Source organism: Sarcophilus harrisii, chromosome 1 (assembly GCF_902635505.1).
Source record: "Sarcophilus harrisii chromosome 1, mSarHar1.11, whole genome shotgun sequence".
Classification (NCBI taxonomy): Eukaryota; Metazoa; Chordata; class Mammalia; order Dasyuromorphia; family Dasyuridae; genus Sarcophilus; species Sarcophilus harrisii.
In genome coordinates, this window is record NC_045426.1 from 340,170,917 (window position 1) to 340,186,392 (window position 15,476).

The 15,476-nt window shown below is 35.3% G+C and overlaps 1 protein-coding gene across 3 annotated transcripts in view; it reads left to right on the forward strand.

Moving 5' to 3' along the window:
* WDR90 (WD repeat domain 90) overlaps positions 1-15,476 on the forward strand; it is a 55,866-nt gene that overhangs the window by 19,803 nt on the left and 20,587 nt on the right. For all 3 annotated transcript variants that reach the window (XM_012543235.3, XM_012543237.2, XM_012543236.3), the window contains 12 exons: positions 473-603; positions 1,119-1,249; positions 1,714-1,875; positions 3,416-3,544; positions 4,290-4,420; positions 5,212-5,252; positions 5,876-6,007; positions 6,436-6,570; positions 7,359-7,456; positions 8,922-9,024; positions 12,126-12,247; positions 15,257-15,416. In XM_012543235.3, the coding sequence (XP_012398689.1) occupies positions 473-603; positions 1,119-1,249; positions 1,714-1,875; positions 3,416-3,544; positions 4,290-4,420; positions 5,212-5,252; positions 5,876-6,007; positions 6,436-6,570; positions 7,359-7,456; positions 8,922-9,024; positions 12,126-12,247; positions 15,257-15,416 (1,475 nt within the window). The remainder of the gene's footprint in view (positions 1-472; positions 604-1,118; positions 1,250-1,713; positions 1,876-3,415; positions 3,545-4,289; positions 4,421-5,211; positions 5,253-5,875; positions 6,008-6,435; positions 6,571-7,358; positions 7,457-8,921; positions 9,025-12,125; positions 12,248-15,256; positions 15,417-15,476) is intronic.

Consider the following 15,476-nt stretch of genomic DNA (forward strand, 5'->3'; position numbering starts at 1 on the left):
CTAGTTGTGAAACTGAACCTTTTTCTCGATTCTACCCCACATTTGCCCACTTCCTGTTTTTATGAATTATGATTTATCAACATAGTTATAGAGGGAATTTTATATGCATATATGTATGTATGTATGTGCCTGTTGTTTCTAAAATATCCTTAGAAGTTCCTGCTTTGCTTTGCAAGGGAAGCTTTCCTAGACTATCATCACCCTTCTTTGAGAGGGAAAGGAACTTTTGGAGGGCTTCTTGTAGCTCTGAAGACAGATCTTTGGTTCACTGGGAGCCCATTCTCAGTCACAGGCCTGCCCTGAAGCACAATTGAAGCCCCTTTTTCAGTTGCTGAGGGTGGGTCCTGGTGAGGGTTCCTAGCCCTTGGTACATAGAAGTAAATGGGAAGGTCAATGCTTTATTGATTAGCTGCTAGGTCTCACAGGATTTCCTGTGGCCCAAGTCATGGGCCTTGTTTTGCATGTCATGCAGGCAGCATCGAGGAGCAGTAACGGGCTTGACAGTGTCACCAGATGGCAACTACATGTACAGTTCCTGTTCCCAGGGAATCCTGGCTCTCTATAACTGTTCCACCCCAAAGTACAATGTCCTCAGAATGCTGAGTAAGGCTTGCCATTTACTTCACTCCTTTCTTCCCAAACTCAGTTTTTCTCAGTGGTCCAGGTTACCTCTGTAAACTTGTGTCTGTGGTGACCTAGATTTCCTGCCATGGCCAATTAACTTGGTATCTTTGGTGCCTATAGTAAACTTTTTTCTATGGCTATCATCTTTACGTCCAACCTCTTTTCACTCCTAATAAAACAAATATCTGTAGGTAGCCTGTTTTCTGGCCACTAGTTTATCTCCTCACCCTAACTAAAATTGCTGAAACTTGAATTTAATAGTGTTTAGGTATTTAGTGTTAATAGTCATTGGCATTGTCTTTGACTGCACCATGTACATATACCTAAGCCTAGTTCCTCAGTAAAGGAAAACTTGGCAGCTTCAAGGTTCATCTTGCAAAGTTTGCTTCTTTGTGGTTAGGTGTTTTAGAACTATATAAAAAGCAAACTAAGGAACTTATACATAAATGCCCTCACACGGCAACTCTTCAACTTTCTTTTTGTTTCATGGATAGGTAATGTGGTCTACCAGAATGCTGAGCTGGGCACCAACATCCTGGTTGTCAATGAGGATAGCAGTCTCCTGGCCTTTGTGGGTCCCTCCAAATATACAGTGACCATTATGGATGCTTCCTCCTTAGATGAGGTAACTGGGAATGAGAAGCTTTTGGATTGATATGAAGAGAAGAATTTCTCATAGCCAGGAAAGAAATCTGCATATGTTTCCTTTGTCTCTGAGACAGAAAAGTAGAATGGTTGAACCTTAGAGTAGATGATTAATCACTTGGATGTCTGTTCTTGCTTTTCTTGAGCTATTTGTACTAGTTCCAGATAGTTATTTTCAAAGCTTCATTAAAGGGAAAGTGTGTGAGAGGCAGTGATGACCATGACTATTCATAATGGCTTTTCTTTTATTAATGCCCACGTAGTTTGTTACAAAAGAAATAGTGTCTATAGCACTCCTGTCCTTTTCCTGATCTGAATGAGGAAAGTGCTTTCCAAATTAATGCCAGTTTATGCTTTTTCATTTCCAGTAACATAGGGATATTTTGTGGTCTTCTTTGTCCAATCTACTTTGTACAATTGGTGGTATCATTTTCTGTTTCTAAGCTACTTCGGATTGATATCAGTATCCTGGACTTGGAAAGTACAAAACTAGACTCTGCGTTGGACATTTGTTTTGCTCCTGTGTCTAGTGGCCATCTGCTAGTATCTACTTCTTCCAACAAAGTCCTGGTACTTGATGTCAAAACCGGTTGCTTGATCCGACAGGTGAGAATTACCTTGTGCTTCTCTTTATCCCAAAGAATATCCTGAAAATGTACTGTTAAGTATATTTGTGCATGCCTAGTAAGAGGTAAGTTCCCCCAAATAAGAAAATTACCTTGTATTTCATTCTGGTGGCTTATTTTATCTTAATTTTATTGGTCCCTTTTCTTATATCACACTCATTTCTTTTTTTTTTTTTTTTTATAGCTTTTTATTTACAAGGTATATGCATGGGTAATTTTTCAGCATTGACAATTGCAAAACCTTTTGTTCCAATTTTTCCTCTCCTTCCCCCTCAACCCCCTTTCCCAGATGGCAGGTAGACCAATACATGTTAAATATGTTAAAGTAGATATCACAATATACTCATTTCTGAATATAACTCTTACCCCTCCAAATGAGCATCTCTTAGAACAAAAAGCAAAAAGGTCTGCCTTTCTTATTTTTTCAATAATAGCTTTTTGTTTTCAAAAATATATGCAAAGATTGTTTTCAACATTCATTTTTGCAAAACCTTGTGTTCCAAATTTTTTCTCTCCCTTCTCCCCATTCCCTTTCCTAGACAACAAGCAATCCAATATATATTAAATATGTGCAGTTCTTCTATTCATATTTCTGCAATTATCATGCTGCACAAGAAAAATCAAATAAAAAAAGTAAAAAAAAAAATGAGAAAGGAAACAAAAACCAAGTAAACAACAACAAAAAAGGTGAAAATACTATGTTGTAAACTACATTCAGTTCCCAATCTTTTTTCTGGAAGCAGATGGCTCTCTCCATCACAAGTCTATTAGAATTGGCCTGAATCACCTCATTGTTGAAAAGAGCTACATCCATTAGAATTGATCATCCCCTAATCTTGTTGCTGTTCAATACCCTTATTTCTTAGGTGTAAGTCAGTTTATAATTTGCTGGGTTGCAGAGATCAAAATCAATAACAGAAAAGGAAGGATAAAGATGATAAGACAATTATAATAGGTGTAGTTCAACCCACTTAAACAAATTGTTGACTCTTAACAATGAGAAATAGAAACTTTTCTTAGGGAAGTTTAATCAGAAAAAAAAAAAAAAGCAATGGTGTGCCTGTGTGCCTCCATTCTCTCTCTGCAGTCAATTCTTTTGGCTTTTCCACAAACAAGCCACTTCATCATTTTTCTGGGCCTTTTCTCTGACTTTGCTCCATACCTGGAATGCCTTCCCTTTTCAACTCTGTCTACTGATTTTCCTGACTTCCTTAAGTTCCAACTTTCTACCTTCTAATGGAAGTCTTTTTTCAACCCTTCTTCACCAGTACCTTCCCTCTTCATTATTTCTTATTTATCCTGTATATAGCTTGTTTGCATTAGTTGTTTGTTGTTCCCCTATCCCCCCATTAGATTGTGAGCACTTTGAGGGCAAGGACAGTTTTAGCTCTACCACCTAATTGCTCTAAGTAGGTACTTAATGAATATTTATTGATTAACTAAATTCTTTTCCTTCAAAAATTGGGCCTTATTTTTAAATTTTCCTTTCTTCTGTTCTTTGAATCTTTTTCACATTCTAGTTATCTAATGTTCACCAAGTAGCCTGCTCTGCATTGGCTCTGAGTAAAGATGGTCAATTCCTCTTGACGACTGGTGACCGGGCTATCAAAGTGTGGGACTTTCAGATGAAATTCAACACCAGCTTTCAGGTACGCTGAATGAGGGGCATGACCAAATTATTTCCAGACAGGATGCAATGATATGCAAAGAATTACAGAAATCTTAACAATTTTTGGTTGTAAAATCTCCCATTCTTTGTCAGCCTCTAAATTTTCCAATCTCATATTTTATCCTGTGTGAGTTTCACACAGCTTATTTCTAGATGAATCTGTTGTTTGTATTGTCTGGGTAATAGGCAGAGCCCTCATTCAGGACTCATTATGGACTTTGTCTTAAGCACATTTGCAAATGCACTCTTTTATATGGATCAGAGAATTGTTGAGGTGTCAAAGTTGGCTGTACCTCCTCAGCATGTGGCTAGGGTTCTGGTTAAAGTCCCTTGTACCTTTAAAAAGAATTTAAAAGGGTAAAATGGATAGGCTGAGAATTGTGATAAAGAGAAAAGAGGGGCAAAAAAAGAGGTGATGTCACTCTTACTTGTGATCCTCCTGCCAGCTCCAGCTATTTTTATGAAGCCTTTGGCTGGGTCAGGGCTAAGTACTAACAGAGTGAATTACCATGTCTAGGAGCCCTAAGTACTTTTTTGCTTGCAATGAACTAGGCCAAGAGGGCTAAGAAATGTTCTACCTTTTATAGTTGGAATACCAAAAACGTAAATAATTTGCCCAGTGTCACAGTACAGCTAAATTAGAACTAGAATCTAAGATTTATAGGCATTAGACCTCTTCATCTCTGGAATGTTTGCATGTGTATGGTCATTGTTCTGTCTTCCAGGTATTTATCGGTCATTCTGAGCCAGTGCAAGGGGTGGCTTTTACTCCTGACCAGCAGCACATCATCAGTGTTGGAGATGCCATCTTTATATGGGACTTCTTAGCTACACCTGAGAAGACATCTAAGAGCAGGTCAGATAGCTTGTAAATTTATTTATTTATTTTTGGGTACTTTAATTTTATTTAATATAAACTGTCTCTTAAAATGATTTTTCCTTTTTTCCTTAATTTTTATTTTCAATCATAAATAATCTCTTTTTACCTTTTCCCCCACCCATTGAGAAGGCATGAAATATGATATCTAATGTACATATGAAATCATGTAAAAACATTACCACATAGTCATGTGGCAGAAGCCAGGAAACAAGAAAAATAAAGTTAAAGAAAATATGCTTCAATCTGCATTCGAGAGTTCATCAATTAGACCTTTTCATCATGAGTTTTTTGGAATTGTTTTAGCTACTCCAAGCAAAACAATAATCTTTCACATTGATTACTGTTACAATATTATTGTTCAGTGTATAATGTTTTCCTGGTTTTGTTCACTTCATTTTGCATCATGAGTCTCTCATTTCAACTTCCCCAAAACCTTGGGCAGTACAATATTAGTGAGGTGAAATATGATTTCACATTTCTCTGACTTCACACCCACCACTCCATACACTGGGCTACTTAACTTCTTATAAAATATGATAAACTTGATAAATAATACAGAGAAACATATAAAGATTAGAGGCAGTCAGGTGGTGCAATGAATAGCTAGTCCTAGAGATGGAAAGACTCATCTTCCTGAATTCAAATGTGATTTCATATACTTTGTGTAGATTTATTTATGGAGGAAAATGTTTTCATTTCTATTTTCTTGCTTTTCCTGTCTATATAACTGCTTTATAATAACATCTTTTCTTTTATTACCTTTTCAGTGTCCATTGGTCTGTAGAGTCCTCTTCATCTCCTGCTACTGGTGAGTTGCTTCTCCTTATCTAGTGATAAGTTCTCCAGATTTCTTTTTTTCTAGAGCTTGTTCCTCTAGAGAGGAATGTACATGTTGACCAATGGAATTTGTCCCTTTGGCCAGAGATCACAGAATTAGGTTTAGGACTGGAAAGAGCCGTATAGATTATTATCTTCCTTGCCCTTAATCTTATAAATGAAGAAACTGAGGCACAGGGTTAAGTGACTTGCCCAGGGTCACATGGCAACTATATGTCAGAGGTAGGTTTAGACTTGGGTCATTTGATTTCAAAAGCAATTCTTTATCTTTTGTGCAGTCCTACTATTAGATACTTATTGATACTGGAAAATAAACCTCAAGTGATAATTCTCCTGTGCCTTGGTGAGATGACTACACAGAGAGAGATGTGTCCCTAGGTACAAAACAGGCCAGTTCTTTATTGGCCTTGGCTTTCCAGTTATAGGCTAAACTTTGCCTTTTCTCAATTTAGTTATATTTGTCAACTTTACTAGAAAGAAATACATAATGAAATGTTTATTTTCACAATTGTTATGGAGGGAATATAGTGTTAGGAAGGGTAGAGGGGGTTTTGATATCCTCTGAGAAATAACCGATAGCCTTTCTGTTCTTAGGACCAAATATTGAGAAGATTGGAGATGCAGCCTTTGGGATCAATGAAGTACCTCGTCGGTTGATTCCTGTGCCATCTCTGGCCTCCCCACCTCATCTGGATATCAGCTCTATGCCCCCTGAGCGAAATCATGGTGAGGATAATTGTGGTGTTCTATGGAAGAGAAAGCTGATGATTTCCATTTAAAGATGAATTTATCCAGTGGGAATTGCATTGCTCATCCTTTCCCCCAAATATAAAAAAGCAACTGAATATTTATGTTCTTAGAACTCTGACAAGTGCTATAGTATATATTAAAAAAAAAAAAAAAACTAATTCAAATCCAAACCATTTTTGTCTAAAAGGAGATTATGATCTGGTTGTATCTCATTTAACTTCCATCTCTATTTTCATATATTTTTGGTGAATGTGGTAGGAATAATTGCTACACCTGTCTTAAGCCATCTGTGGTTCTCCTACAATTATCTCTGTACGTGTGCGTGTGCATGTGTGTGTGCATGTGCACGTGCGCGTGCATAAAAAGCCTCCTCTTGAGTTTATTTGGCCTTTTTTTTTAAACAGGTGTTTTTTCAGAGTCTGATGATGAAGGAATCTGTTTAAAGAGCTGCATCGCAGGGATGACTCAGAAAGTCTCTGAGCTGTCTGTTGAGGAGAAAGTAGATGGGAATGCAAGTGGCCCTGGGAAGATCAAATTAGGTAAGTGATGTTCATATTTAAGTAAGTTTAGCATTCTTCTAGGCTCTCTGGGACCTTCATTTTTTATATTTTAGGGGAAATGCTGGATTGGCTCCAAAATATTTTTGTGACTGACAATAGTCAATTCTCTCAATTGCCTAATTGGAATTTATTATCTAATAAATGTATGAATTATCTGTCCCATCATGGTGTAGTAGAAAGAGTACAGAATTTGGGGTCAGAAGATCTTTGTTCAAGACTGAGGCCTCTCACTTAATAGCTATATGAGTGTAGCTAAGTACAGACTCTCTGAGCCTCAATTTTCTTTTCTATAAAATGGGGAGAATAATACTTCTCAATCCAAAAAAGGCTATAAAATAATGATTTATTATTATTATTTTGATATTTTTGCTTTTCTTTTGATTGCTAATATAATTTCCGTCATATAGATTGAAGGTGTCAAACTCCCAAGTGCTTCTGGAATGAAATTAAAATGTTATTGGAAAATGTTTAACAAAATAAATAAAAATACAACACGATATAGATAATGTTAATTTATAGTTTTCTAAGTGTATTGACTATGGTCCAAAGATATCTGTTTCTATTTGAGTTTGACATCTCTGGTATAGATCATTCCATTATCACTGATAGTGATTTTATGGGTCCTCAGTACCAACTTTCAGGTTTTCTAGGTGAAGGGCAAAAAACAAACTTACCAATTAAAGGTTGTTTCCTTTGGTGAAGATAGAAGGTAACTGAGAGAAAATGACCAAACTTTGATTCAGTATCTACTGTTTATCCTTTGGCAGATACTGGTAATGGCAGGATTGTGGAACCCCAAAACAATGTTCGCCCTGATTCTTACAAACATTTTATTGCTCGATTCAAAGCATCTACCCTTCCCAAGGTAAGAGTAGACCGATGTGAAGGAATAGAGGCCCAGAGAAGTGAAAGGATTTGTTAGGGTCACACAGAAAGGCATTAATTGAAATTAATTTCCTAATTCCTGATCTAGTTCTGTTTCTATTAAATCATATCACTTTGTACAAACATTCAGGTCATCTGTGTTTCCATTTCCTTTACACTCATATTCATTCTGTCACTAAGTCTTTTATTTTTCTATGTAATATTTTCCCTAATTGCATTAAAACAATTTTTAACATTTGTTTTTTAAAACTTTCAGTTCCAGATTATCATCCTTCCTCCTTCTCTCTTCCTCCCCATTGAGAAGGTATACATGTTAAGTTAACCAACCCCTTTTAATTCTAGTTTTGTATTGTCTTGATTCTTTCCTTTCTCTCACTTCCACCATTCCTTTTGCCCATGTTTTTTAGTCAGCTCTTCCTAGCCTACTGTCATAGATTTCTAGTCTTTCTGGTCTTTAGTTCCCTTCTCCAATCCAGCCTTCATGCCCAGTCATTCCCTTTAATTTTCCTAATGATCAGGTTTAGTTGTATACTGAATAAAGTCTGTTCTCCTTAGTGTCCTCTAACCTTCTGCTTCTGACTTACTTTTTCAGTTTTATCTTAATTTAATTCCATTTGTAAACTGCAAACTCCAGCCAAACTGAACTATTTACTGTTTACAAGTCTTTTTTAAAAGTGTTATAAATGTCTTTTTTTTAGTTATTTCCTGATAAACAGTCCCCTTCCCCACTCCAAATAGAACCCTCCCTTGTAATGAACAAAATCAATTAAGCAAAACTTCTGGACGAAACTGTGCTGGATAGCACAGACAGTGATTCCATACCTTTGGTTTCTCCAGTCTGTACCAAATGTAAGGCCACTTGTTTTTTGATCTTGTGCCTTCTCTTGTCCTAAGCCTTTACTTTACCATATTCCACAACTGGAATGGACTTTTCCCCAACCTGGCTCTGCCTATTAATTCATCTAGCAAATATAAATTAAGTTCTTATACAGTGAAATGTACTGTACAAAGGGATATACTAAGACATATAAGACATGGTTCCCATCCCCTGTTAAATTACTTTCTTTTCTAAAAGGTATAACTCTGCTAACACTTGTCTGAAGTCTTTTCTTGTTCCCCATAGTTAGATGTAATCACTCTGTCTTTTTCTCTTTGAATCTTTTACTTGCCATTTTTTCTAGTTTGATCTCATTGTAATCTATATACCAGTATTACCTACCCTTATTTACCATAAGTTTGTTAGGAGCAGGAATGACGTCTTAGTTTCATCTTTGTACTTTCTTGGTATATAGCACAAAGCCCACATATTAGAAGCTTAATAAATTTGTAGGTGTATATTAACAAGGAAGAGGGGTGTTTGTGTGCATACATGCACACTTTTGCCTGAAATACAAAAGGTCTTGTATAAACTGTGTCTTGTAAATGTGATACTTGATTTCTTTCAGAAAATCTCCTTCCCAGATAACAACTGTGAGCGTTTGAGGCTGAAAGCTGTTGTTGGATATAATGGGAATGGAAGGGGAAACATGGTCTGGAGACCAGATACAGGTAGGGAACAATCTAGAAAAAAACTGACCTGGTGTTGGGAAAGATATCACAAGTCTAATCTAGGACTCTTTCCTGAACTCAGTTCCAAACTCAGAACCAAAGAGTATTAATTGGTATTTGTTGAGGAACTAATGCATTGGAAACAGCTTTCTAACTATAAATCTAGTGTTTTCACTGCCCAGGATTTTTTGTAACTTAAATATGTCAAATTAAAAAAAAAACCAAAAAACTAACATGATTTCATGGCCATGATGTTCATTCAATATACTGTATTCTGAATTTTAAAAAGATTTTGTTGATACCTTTTTATATCATCTTCATTTCTATATATAGCCTTCCTTTTTCCCTTCCAGTATATATTTGATGTTCCACACGTCAAAGGGAGAAAGGTCCTTCTTTTTTTTTCATTCTCCTCCAAGGCCAAACTCAGCTTTTAGAATAATATAGCAATAATTGTACAATAATTCAGAGTCTGATTCTTTTTGTACAGCAAAATAATGTTTTGGTCATGTATACTTATTGTGTATCTAAGTTATATTTTAATATATTTTAACATCTACTGGTCATCCTGACATTTAGGGGAGGGGGTGGGGGGGGTAAGAGGTGAAAAATTGGAACAAGAGGTTTGGCAATTGTTAATGCTGTAAAGTTACCTATGTATATATCCTGTAAATAAAAGGCTATTAAATAAAAAAAAATAAATTAAAAAAAAAAAAAAAGAATAATATAGCATTTACTTTTTTGAAGTTTTTTTCATTTATGTGGTTTCAGTCATTGTTTCTGCTTACTGTTCATCAGTTTATATAAATCTTGGCATATTTCTCTGTACTCTATTCATAGTTATTTCTTATAACATAGCAATATTCCATTACACTCCTGTATTTTCATTTTTTATTCATCCATTTCTTCATCAGTTAACAACTTATTTTGTTTCCATTTCTTCAGTATTGCAAAATGTGTTGCTAGGAGTATTTTAGTGTACATGGAGACCTTTTTGTATTTGAACTCCTTAGGGTATATGCCTAGCAAAGAGATCTTTGGATCAAAGGGTATAGATCTTTTCAGTCACTTTCTTAGCATAATTCCAAATTGCTTTGTAAAGTAGATTGACTAATTAATTCTACTACTACTAATACTATTTTTTTTTAAGTTTATTTTATTTATTTATTTTTTATTTATTTATTTATTTAAATTTAATAGCCTTTTATTTACAGGTTATATGCATGGGTAACTTTACAGCATTAACAATTGCTAAACCTCTTGTTCCAATTTTTCACCCCTTACCCCCCTACCCCCTCCCCTAGATGGCAGGATGACTAGTAGATGTTAAATACATTAAAATATAAATTAGATACACAATAAGTATTCATGACCAAAACATTATTTTGCTGTACAAAAAGAATCAGACTTTGAAATATTGTACAATTAGCTTGTGAAGGAAATCAAAAATGCAGGTGGACATAAATATAGGGATTGAGAATTCAATGTAATGGTTTTTCTACTAATACTATTAACAGTGTATTGGTGTATATGATTAAAGGAACTGTACTTCTTTCTCCATAGGACCTCAAAAATTGACTTTTCTCGTTCTTGCCAATTTTCTGGGTATGAAATTAAACCTCAGATTGTTTTGATTTGTATTTCTCTTATTAATGATTTGAAGTAATCTCATATGGTTATTAAAAATTTGTAATTCTTTTGAGAATTGTTTGCTTATATCTTTTAACTGCTGACCACTGGAAAAGGGTACTGGTTGTTTATGTCTTACTTTATATCTTATATATCAGAGATATTTGATGCAAAGATATTCCTACAGTTTACAGCTTTTTTTCTTATCTTAGTTGCACTGATTTTGTTCATGAAAGAGCTTTTCAATCCCATGTAATTGAAATCATATATTTTATCTTTTGTGATTTTCTCTGTCTCTTATTTGGTAGAGAACTTTCCCTTTAGCCATTGTTGTAAAATTGTAAGTTTCATTTCTCAGATCTATAGGGAACTAAAGCAAATTTGTTAAAAAAAAAAAAAAAAAAAGCCACTTCTCAATTGATAAATGATCAGAAGAAATAATCAAGCTATTTATAGTTATATTTTAAAAATACTATAACTCATTATTGTTTAGAGAAATGCAAATTGAAATAATTCTGAGGTACTATACCTTATACCTATAATTTTGGCTAATAGAACAGAAAAGGAAAATTACAAATATTAGTGGGAATGTGGGGAAAATGAGACATTAATGTATTATAGGTAGAATTGTGAACTGATTCAACCATTCTGCAGAGCAATTTGTAACTATGACCAAAGAGCTATAAAACCATGCATACCCTTTGACCTAACAGTACCACTACTAGGCATGTATACCAAAAGAACTTTTAAAAAAAGAGGGAAAGGACCTATATATAAAAAATATTCATAGCAGCTCTTTTCTCAGGGGAAAGAATTGGAAATTGAAGGGATGCCCATTAACTGGGAAATGGCTGAGTAAATTGTGGTATGTGATTATGATGGAATACTATCGTGCTAGAAGAAATGATGAGCAATTAGTTCTCTGAAAAACCTAGAAAGACTTCTGAGAGCTCATGCAAAGTGAAATGTACTGTATACAAAGTAACAGCAATAGTGTAGGATGATCAGTTGTAAATGACTTTGCTATTCTCAGCAATACAATGATCTAAGACAACTCTAAAGAACTTAATGATGAAAAATGCTATCCATACCCAGAGAAAGAACTGATTGTATCTGAGTACAGATAGAAACATGCTTTTTTTTTTTCTTGAATTTTTTTAGGTGGGGGGAGGAATCTGTTTTCTTTTTCAATATGACTTATAGAAATGTTTTTCAAAGCTTTACATGTATCTTTTCAGTGAGAAGGCACTTGAAGGGAAGGAAGGGATAGAAAAGTTCTATGTAAAGTATTATTATGTGATGCCTTTTGTAATTTCTAGGGGATTCTGTGGACTTGATAAGACTGAATTATGGAACTCTTTAGGAAATGTTTTAAAAAGAAATTTAAGGTAGTGAGGGAACAATTTCCTCTGAACTTAGTCACAAAGCTCACTAGAAGTGGTTTTCCTTTTTTTTTTTCTCCCTCCATACAGGCTTTTTTGCATATACCTGTGGATGTGTGATTGTAGTAGAAGACCTACACTCTGGCTCCCAGCAGCATTGGCTGGGCCACCCTGAGGAAATTTCAACATTAGCTGTCAGGCACGATGCCCAGGTATCTATATCTGATGGTCTGCAAATGGTCTGTAATGAAACAACCTTGACCGAACTCCTCAAAGCCAATGCTAGACTTAGTCTTACCCAAGATTTTCTTTATTTACTATAAGCCAGTATGATTCCCCAAGGAAAGTTTAACTCTGGTTCCCATTTAAGTCCAGATTTTTCACATACCAATTGCCATATTGCCTCTGGAGAAGGCTCAGGATGCGACTACTCTTTCTCTATCATTAAAAAGCCTAAATAATAAATAGGAAGAAAGATAACATTGGTAGCCCAGATTTCTACTGAGGAAATATGATAGCTAACCAGATGGAAGAGACCAAGTTAGCTTGAGGATCACTGTGTCACAGGAAAGAACATTGGGTTTGAAGTCATAAGATTTTGGTTCCTACCCTCTCACTAGCCACATGATTAAGAATAAGTTACTTAACCTCTCTGATCCTTAGTTTCTCCATCTGTAAAATAATTATTTTTACTTCTCACATCATAGGATGGATGTGGGAAGTATGTTTTGTGAATTACAAAGTTGTGAACCATTGTCAGTCTTAGATAATTAGTTGGGAACAAGGGCTAAGTCAGATTTGTGAATTCAATAGACTTAGACATATATTAAGTACACTAGTGAATACAAAGATTTTAAAGTGATACAAGCCCTATTTCAAGCAGTTAACATTCTATTGGGTGTGAGAGTGGTGAGGTGAAGTTTATAGATACAACATGTGCAGATGTATCACATTATTTTATAATAAAATCTAAGGTGGGATGGGATTTTGATGTCAATCTGCAAACAATTTTTAAGCATCTGCTATATATCATGCATTATGCTTGGTAATATACCTTGGTATATACACTGGAGATACAAGGATAAAAAGATGAAATGATTTGTACTCTTAAGGAACTTACGTAACTAATAGGCAACAAAGTGGTTTGGTAGATAGAGGGCTGGACTTAAAGTCAGGAAGATCTAGGTTCAAAGACAGCTGTAATCACTTATTATGTTGTGTGACTTTAGATGAGTCACGTAACCTGACTCAATTTCTTCATTTGTATAATGGGGATGATAATAGCACCCACCTCCCAGAATTGTGAGGTGATAATATTTGTAAAATGCTTTGAAAATCTTCATGAGCAATATAAATGCTGTTTTTCTTCTCTCTCTGATGATTCCCATTTCTAAACATTTATTTATTTATTTTTGTATGGGGTAGTTGGGATTTGCCCAGGGTCATACAGCTAGGAAATATTTAAGTGTCTGAGGTCAGATTTGAATTCAGGTCCTCCTGACTCCAGAGCTGGTGCTCTATCCACTGGGCCATCTAGGTGACCCCCTCCTCCATTTCTATATGTTTAGCCCTTATCTCTTACCTCTAGTCCTAGGGTAATTAGTTGTCTGTTTTACCACTTCAAACTAGATAGCCTAAATTCAAAATGTATAAAGTAGCTCGGTATCTTTCTAAATCCTCCACTCTCCCAGACTTACCTATTTCTGTCAAGGGTACCTCCATCCTTCTGGTGTCTCAGGTTGGCCATTATCCGGGAGGCCTCACCCCTTACCTATCAAATCAGCCACCAAGTCTCTTAACATTCAATCCCTTCTTTCCACTCATATAGCTACCACCTTAAAGTGTTAAGGCTCTTATCACCTGTTGCCTTGATTATTACCACAGCTTCTAAATTGTTCTTCCTGCCTCAAGTCTCTATTTCAGTTCCTCTTACACACTGATGCCAAAGTAAATTTCTTTAAGTGACTGACCTTGTCACTTCTCTATTCAAACAACTCTTATGAGATGGTTATCTAAATCCCTCTAAGATAAAATATAAACTCCTCTGTTTAGTTTTTAAACCCCTATTGGGTCTTTCCAAATTCCTAGGATCCCTTCTTCCCTTAAGTCAGCCAAATAGCCTTCTTTCTGTTCTTCACTCCTGATACTCCTGGAGTGTCATCTTTCCTTATCTGTTATCTCTTAGAGTCCCTTTTGTTCTTTAAGAAGCAGCTCAGACACCATCTACTGAACAGAAGCCTTTCCTTATCCTCCCAACTGCTAGTGTTTTCCTTTATACACTACCTTGTGTGCATGTGTATTCACACATACATTTTATATATATATATATATATATATATATATATATATATATACACACACACACACACACACACCATATTGCATTTATTTATTTTATATATTTTCATATGTACTTAATGTCACTTTCACTAAAATGTTAACTTGTTTCAAGAAGGAATTGATTTCATTTTGAACTTGTATCCCTAGCATTTAATACAGTGCTTCACACATATTAAGACCTTTGTAAGTATTTGTTACTTTTTGATTTGATTGAAGTATTGACTTCCTTTTTGTGAGAGATTGTTTATATCTTTGGAAATCACTACCCCATGTTCAGTATGAGAGACTCAGTTTCCGCATCTACAGAAAGTAATAATTTGGGGTTCAGACTATATACAACTTCTGCTTACAAGAAGTCTATTTTCTCCCTACTTTAGAGAAATTGAGTATCATGAAAGTCTAGGGTTAGAATAAAGGCTAATTCTTTTAGGCCAATAAACTGTATACTTGAGTTTTCACTGTATATCTTCTACTCATATTTATGTAAGTGCTGTTTTACAGGGCCTTTGTTTTTCTTTGCTATCCCCCACATTTGCTCCTGATTAGTACATTTACCGGAGAGATGATGATATAGTAAATCTCAAATCAATGAATTTAACATTTACTAGCATCTTTTTTTTTTTTTTTTTTTCAGATAGTGTTTTTGGTTTACCCATGTCTTCCTAGTAATAGAGATAGTAGAGTTGGTGCAGTTATTTACTTGTAGAGTAACTGGGGGTTAAAATTCCTTTCTGTTTTTCCTGTATTTCTAGCTGATATGTGTGTTTATGGCCTGACATTTTATTTTTCAAGGTCTGTAACTTACTGGACTAAGAAATTCCATCTATTGGATTGTTCTTCTAATGAATTGTTTTTTGTTTTTTGTTTTTTTTCTTAATCAGGTCCTTGCCTCTGCCTCAGGCTGGGGAGATAAGAACTCCCGTTGTCAAATCCGAATCTGGGATGTGCCAGAGGGGACTTGCCTCAAGGTTCTGTTTCATCATGAGACTGAAGTGCAAGCCATGGCATATTCACAGAATAATCGACTTTTTATCACTCTGGGTTAGTAGCAATGGTATTTAGAGTTCAAACCCAATTTGTTTTTCATTTGGCCAAGGCTAA